Source organism: Pinus tabuliformis, chromosome 2_2, assembly GCF_031772625.1.
Source record: "Pinus tabuliformis cultivar Carrire ecotype Pingquan chromosome 2_2, CPIR1, whole genome shotgun sequence".
NCBI lineage: Eukaryota > Viridiplantae > Streptophyta > Pinopsida > Pinales > Pinaceae > Pinus > Pinus tabuliformis.
Window position 1 is genome coordinate 1,306,111,354 of NC_142300.1, and position 7,728 is coordinate 1,306,119,081.

General features: G+C 36.5%; 1 protein-coding gene across 1 annotated transcript; it reads left to right on the forward strand.

Annotated features, from left to right (window-relative positions):
• Window positions 1-2,068: 2,068 nt before the first annotated feature.
• LOC149198291 (geranylgeranyl pyrophosphate synthase, chloroplastic-like) lies at window positions 2,069-2,485 on the forward strand. The gene is made up of 2 exons (XM_089408994.1): window positions 2,069-2,179; window positions 2,264-2,485. The coding sequence occupies exons 1-2, from the start codon at window positions 2,069-2,071 to the stop codon at window positions 2,483-2,485; spliced, it is 333 nt and encodes a 110-aa protein (XP_089265120.1).
• The last annotated feature ends 5,243 nt before the right edge of the window (window positions 2,486-7,728 follow it).

The following is a 7,728-nucleotide window of genomic DNA, read 5'->3' on the forward strand; positions in this document are numbered from 1 at the left end:
ATTAAAATCTTGTCATTGTTTATGATTTTTGCTATTAAAGTCTTGTCATTGTGCATGGAAATCGTTTTCCAGATGTCATCATCACTTTGTTGAGTGGACCAAATTACATTTAGTCTTATTTCAGTTAACAAAATCTCAAACAAGGTATTTTTTAATGTTGAATAAATGAAAAGTTAAAGTAAATTTTAATTTTTAAGAAGTTAAATATGAAAATGGATGTGTGTGGTAATCAGGTTTGATATTTGAAGTTTTGTAGGACGTATTTGACAGCTGGTGCAAATCTTTCCGTCAGGTTTGACGTGACTTGCATATCAACAAGTTTTGTCATTTCGCTTGCCCGCTTTTCAAACTTTGCAATAATTTTTTCGGGTGTTTGGGCCCTTACGACTACGACATTTGACTGGCATTGAATGCTTCAATATCAATATAATATCTTTCAATGTTATAGAATATTTAATGTTCTTAAAAGTATCAATAACTCGATATGAGCATTGAGAACCCATCCAGACTCCGGTAATGTCCATTTCAATCCAGATGTTTGGTGTCGTTTTTCGTCATGATACATACAATGATGATATGCATATGCTACAATGCATGATGCTTCTAACCCACGCCATAGCACAGCATGCCATGTTTTCAAATTAAGCCCAGTGCAGCGAAAATTTGAAATATAGCGATCCGTATTAGTAGAGTTACCACACCTACTTTGTCTTCTCAATTGGCTTCTTAAATGGTGTCCACTAGAACTGGTTAAGAACTGGCTCTCTTTTTTTTTTTTTTTTCGACTTAGTCACCGGAGAATCCACAGTAAGAACCATTTTCTGCCAACGTTTCGAATCCCAACCGGGATCCATCATCAGGACAACTTGAATGCTTTGATAGAAGAAGAGCAGACTTTTAGGGGAGATCAGCAGCTCTTCTTGCTATCTTAGCTCTAGTTTTTTCGAGTAAATTGATTTCACTCCAGGTATCCCCTCCGTATAGGGAAATGATTCTGGATTTAAGACCTCTGTGGTTTATTATTTTCGACTTAGTCACCGGAGAATCCACAGTAAGAACCATTTTCTGCCAACGTTTCGAATCCCAACTGGGATCCATCATCAGGACAACTTGAATGCTTTGATAGAAGAAGAGCAGACTTTTAGGGGAGATCAGCAGCTCTTCTTGCTATCTTAGCTCTAGTTTTTTCGAGTAAATTGATTTCACTCCAGGTATCCCCTCCTTATAGGGAAATGATTCTGGATTTAAGACCTCTGTGGTTTATTATTTTCGACTTAGTCACCGGAGAATCCACAGTAAGAACCATTTTCTGCCAACGTTTCGAATCCCAACCGGGATCCATCATCAGGACAACTTGAATGCTTTGATAGAAGAAGAGCAGACTTTTAGGGGAGATCAGCAGCTCTTCTTGCTATCTTAGCTTTAGTTTTTTCGAGTAAATTGATTTCACTCCAGGTATGCCCTCCGTATAGGGAAATGATTCTGGATTTAAGACCTCTGTGGTTTATTATTTTCGACTTAGTCACCGGAGAATCCACAGTAAGAACCATTTTCTGCCAACGTTTCGAATCCCAACCGGGATCCATCATCAGGACAACTTGAATGCTTTGATAGAAGAAGAGCAGACTTTCAGGGGCAGCAGCTCTTCTTGCTATACGGAGGTATAGCAAGAAGAGCTGCTGCCCCTGAAAGTCTGCTCTTCTTCTATCAAAGCATTCAAGTTGTCCTGATGATGGATCCCGGTTGGGATTCGAAACGTTGGCAGAAAATGGTTCTTACTGTGGATTCTCCGGTGACTAAGTCGAAAACTAGCGTTTTTTTAGTGCTTCACCATTAGGAAGTGAGAATCAGGGAGAGCCATGACTCAATGTCACAGCTGAAGACATGTACTACAAATATGGTACCCACAGAGGCTCGAGTGGTGTCGTCATTTCCGCCATCTAGGATTCAGAAGTCAGATTTATGACTCAGTTGCTGGCGTGCAAGTTAGTTCAAAAATGCAGAAAAGATGAATGCCTCAATCTTCACCTCTCAGGTCCAAACGAAAGCTAAAATTTCTCGAGAGGTTATGGGTGGGCAGTTTCTTGATCTTGTGAGCGAAGGGGATGCTTCTGTTAACCTTGAGACTCTCGAGTGGATTCACAATCACAAGACTGGAGTGCTTTTGGAGTGCTTTGTCGTGTGCGAGGCATAATAGGTGGTTCATCGGAGGACGATTGAGAGAATTCGAAAGTATGGCACTTACTTGGGGATTTTGTTTCAGGTCGTGGACGACATACTCGATGTTACGAAATCGTCAAAAGAATTGGGGAAGACTGTGGGAAAGGATTTGATTAGTGATAAGGCCACTTATCCCAAATTGATGGGTTTGGAAAAATCAAAACAATTTACAATTGAATTATTGAACAGAGCGAAAAAGGAGTTATGTTACTTCGACCCAAAGATGGCGGGTTTGGCAAATTACATTGCGTTCAGAGAAAAGTGAAGAGCCCCTCAAAGCGTTTCCTGCGTCTGAATGGTTAATCTTGGCATCACAACGCAGGGCGATAAAGCTCTCTAACTCTAAAACCAGAGTTAAACCTGTTTAGTAAAACTCAAAACTTCTTTCATATGGGTTGAACTCATTTTATATAAGAATATATATGCAATCGTTTACATTCTTGTGTTTATATTTATATTTAATTTAATGCTATATATGTTTAAGTCATTGACTAATTTATCATGATTTTTGAATAGTTGAGTTAACATCAATCATCACTTTCTGGGCTTGCATCTAGTAACCAAGGCTTCCCGAGAGCTCACCCATTCAAGATCGCGTATGGCTCAAGCGCGCTTAACTGTCGAGTTTTCTCCACAATGAAGCCCACTTAGCGTGCTACCCCATTTGCAAAACCTTAGCAAGTGTTGTGCATCATGAACCATTCAAGTAGAGCTCCTTTCACTCTTATGTATTTAAGTATTGAGGGTCTTTCATAGTGCATTATATTAGATATCATTTTTTGGATTCACTTGCATTAAGAAAGTCATTCATCTATGACCATTTCCATGAGAGGTAGTCGTAACTGATTAATTTCTCATGATTTTTGAATAGTCTAGTTAGCACTCATTGCATTGGGTGATCCTCACAGGGGTGAAGAAGTGGAATTGAAACTAGTGAAATGAATCACATAGCGTCAATCATCACTTCTAGGGCGTGGAATTGAAACTAGTGAAATGAATCACATAGCGTCAATCATCACTTCTAGGGCTTGAGCCTCTGGCTCAAGCACGCTTAAGTGTGGGATGGGTGACCTCTTGGGAAGTCTTGGTTATCGGGTTCAAGCCTCGGAAGTTTCAATCCCACTTCTTCACCCGTGTGAGCATCACCTAATGCAATGAGTGCTAAGTGGACAATTAAAAAATCATGAGAAATTAGTGACTACCTCTCATGGGACAGATCATAGATGAATGAATTTCGTAATGCAGTTCAATCCCAAAAAATGATATCTATTATATATGTTATTTTTGGAGTCATATGGTATATATTTAATTAATATATGTTTTTTGGGGTCATAACAGCTGTAAAGTGCTAAGATTTATTCATCGTGCCTTTCTAATTTTGCTTATATTTAATTAATATATGTTTCTTTAGGGTCATAACAGTTGTAAATTGCTGAGATTTATTCATCATGCCTTTTTAATTTTGCTTATGTTTAATTAATATATGTTTCTTTAGGGTCGTACAGTGATGTGTGGTTTGATGGTAAGTCACTTGGGCTATGCTCAGGCAGACCGAAGTTCAAATCTCATTGAGTACATTGACCTGCTGTGGTGGTGGCTAGAGGGGCGGATTCCCCTTTCCCGTGAGTCTGCTCTTGCTAAAATCATAGAGACTTAGTATACCCGACTTGCAGGTGGTTGGTTATGCTCTTGGTGTTATAGTGGCAGCGTTGAGGTTTGATCCTCGGTCTCCCTTAGATTAGGCCAGGCAGTTACCGATTCACCATGTTATAAAAAAAATATATATATGTTTCTTTAGGGTCATAACAGTTGTAAATCACTGAGATTTATTCATCGTGCATTTTTAATTTTGCTTAGCTTATGGGTGTATATGCACATTCTTCCATTGTTTTAGGAAGGGTATTATTTATAATTTATTTATCTATTTTATGTTTATTTTTTACAAATTTATTTTTTAGTAGTGGTTGTTATGTATAATGTGGGGTAGCGATATGGTATCTTAGCACAATAGTAAGGCTTGATTTATTAATATTATTCATTATATCATTTTCTTCTTTTAAAAAAATTATAAACAAAGTGTTATTTTGTTGAATTGAGGCTTCTGTGATACATATCAGGTTTATGAGAAATTCTTCAGCATAAATCACAGGATAAATCATTTGTCGACACGTTTCGAACCAACAAGTGTGGTTCATCGTCAGGACAAGTTGAAGAAATAGATCCAGCTTAGCATGATAAATAGTCTGAGCAGAGACTCCAACGGCTATCTTGACTAACGGCTAATTTTGACTTTAGGACCAAAGTCAAGATTTAATTGAAATTAGTTAAATTATGTGAATAAATAAAAATATAAAATAATTTAAAATTGTTAAAGGTTAGTTAGAAAGTTATTAAAAAATTATAATTTATTTTTTAAATGGGACTTAAATAATAAGTATATATATAAGAAATATATACAAAGGTTAGTTAAAAAAAGAAAAATTAAATTGAAATATAAATAAAAATAATAATGAATAAAATTTTTAATTACGAAAATATTAAAAGGTAAAAATATTTTATTTCATTTAAAATAATAATAATAATAATAATAATAATAATAATAATAATAATAATAATAAATAAATAAATAAAAATAAATAAAAATAAAAATAAATAAATAATAATAATAATAAAAAAATTAAAATAATAATAATAATAATAAGAATGGAAATTAAATAAATTAATTAAAGTAAATAAATCAAGCGAGCGAAAAATAAAATAAAATAAAATAAATGAATAAATTAATTAAAATAAATAAAACAAGCAAGCGAAGAAAAAATAATAATAATAATAATAAAAATAATAATTGAATAAAACAAGCGAGCAAGGAGGAAGGAAAAAACAAGGCGCCTAGGAAAAACGACAAAAAAAGGGGAATCAATGAAAGCAAGAAAGGGCAAGACTAGGAAGAAAGGGTCGGGATCCAGCAGCTGCTGATCTTCCAGCCGTCATCTCTGTTGAGATTGCTCGGCTTTCTTTCAATTTCAATAGCTTCTCTGAATTTACGGTGATGGAACTGAGCAACCTTAGCAATAACCTTGGCCTCCTCAATACACACTTGATGCTTGGTCTTTTCCGCATGCTCTGCTAATGCTGAAGACTTGGTTCTTCCATGTCTTAGGTCCGCTGCATGTTCGCTAATCCGTTGATGGATGGAGCGCCCTGTTTCCCCAATATAGGGGGTCCCACAAGAACAGGGGATCAAGTAGACACCCTTCGTATCTTTAGGATCAATGGGATCTTTCACAGATCTGAGGGATTTGTGAATAGTGTTGAGGGGCCTGAAGGTTGAGGGAATATCATACTTCTTAAGAATCCGAGCAATCTTGTCAGTGGTTCCTTGGACATAGGGAAGATGGACCCCTAGCCGGCAAAAAAGACCAAGCATGGATCTGTTTCTTCAACTTGTCCTGACGATGAACCACACTTGTTGGTTCGAAATGCGTCGACAAATGATTTATCCTGTGATTTATGCCGAAGAATTTCTCATAAAAGTGTTATTTTTATAATTCACTTTATCTCCTTCCTTTTTTCTATTTTTTTTAAGGCTTTATCTATTAGACTTTAGTTGTAATTTTTAAGTTTGTGTTTTTGGAGATTGGAGTTGCACTTGTGACTTATTTTTACACATCTCGCTCATTTGTGGTTGCTCTTATTCTTACTCAACAATATTATATTTCTAATTCAATCTTCGTGCTAGCTAACTAAAACCAAAAGAGAGTTTATTTCATATGCATGCATGGAGGAATCACACCTAGTACACATAGTGTCTTTCTCTTAAAGAGTGTTATAGATATTTACTCATGGCATTTATTGTAATGCAAGAAATTATATTGGTCTCTTGGCCTCATAATTTGAATTAGTGTATTTGCCTAGATTTATGCATTGATACAATTACTTGTGAATGTCTATACGCTATTATGATTATGTTATACATGTATCGCGCTGATTTGGTGATCTTGTAGACAAGGTATCCTCCCCAAGCTATACTAAGGTTTGTTGATTTATTGGGATTTGGTCTATTTGACATATTATGCACTATAGGAAGAGAAAGATCAAATGGCTAGCAAGGTGCTAGATTATGCATTATAGGAAGAGAAAGATCAAATGGCTAGCAAGGTGGTAGATTACGTAGAATCTCCCTATGCATCAGATGAGCAGCGTGGTGTGGGACATACTTCTGATTTGGCCAATATATTGGGAAGCTTGAAGGAAGAGATAAGGAGTTGTAAGGCAAATAATTATCAAATCATACAGGCACAAGAGAAGCAAGCAGAGGTCAATGCTATACTTCTTCAGAGTTTGTCAGAACTGCAACGACAAGAGCTGATTTGGATCAACGATGCACATGAGGATGGGACTAATGGAGCATATGGTAGTAGATCTCCTGGTAGACACAGGTCAGGTAGATCTAACACAGTAAAAGATTAAAGGTTGTTGGACACTCTGGAAAGGAGGGGTGATGAGTATAGGTAGTATTCTAGTTTTGGTTCTGATAGACATCATGATCGTCATCGCTATCATCCTTATAGGAGGAATGATAGGGGATACTTACCGGATGAATTCAAGAAAGAAAAACCACATACTTTTGATAGAGATGTGAAGAAGACAGAAGATGTAGTGGCTTGGATAATTGGGATGAAAAAATTCTTTGAGTTGCATGAGTACATGGATAATATGAATGCCAAAATAGCTATCTTGAGCTTGAAAGGTAAAGCAGACCTCTGGTGGGAAGATGTTAAGCAGGTTAGAGACATCAGGACAGATGACTTGAGTTGGTGGGAATTTAAGAGGCTTTTCAAGAAGAAGTACTTGTCAGAATGGTACTACGACAGTAAGGCTAAATAATTCTATGAGTTAAATATGGGATCAATGAAAAACGAAGACTACACGACCAAGTTTCTGGAGCTATTGAGGTATGTATCATATCTTACTTATGAGAAGGCTAAAGTTCAAATATTTGTCAGTGGTTTTCCATTAGCATTTAGAGATCAGATTGAGTATGATGAGTCTCGATCACATGAGGAATTTATTGAGAAACTGAAGCATTTCTATGAGAAATCAAAGCATAAGAATGAATCTCAGAATGGATGGAAGGGAAAAGACAAAGGTAGAGGTAATTGGAAACCTAAGAGGACAAGGCTTCAACATTCATATGGGAAAGAAAATGTGGCTCCGCAAAAGATATTTAATGCAGCTAGACAGGGACATGGGTCACACCAGCAACAACGACATATAGGTGAGGACACTGGTCGGTTGGAGTTTTGGACACGTGGTGAGGAACACCTTAGGAGAGATTGTCTGCAACATCAGGGTGGAATGCCTAAGATATACAATGCACAGGAGGCGTATACTATTGGGTATGTTGGCCATAATATTCCATGTATCTATGCAACAGTGGACAACGGACAAGCAAAACACCATGCATCTATCATTGAGATGGACAGTAAGATTTGTGATAAATTTATT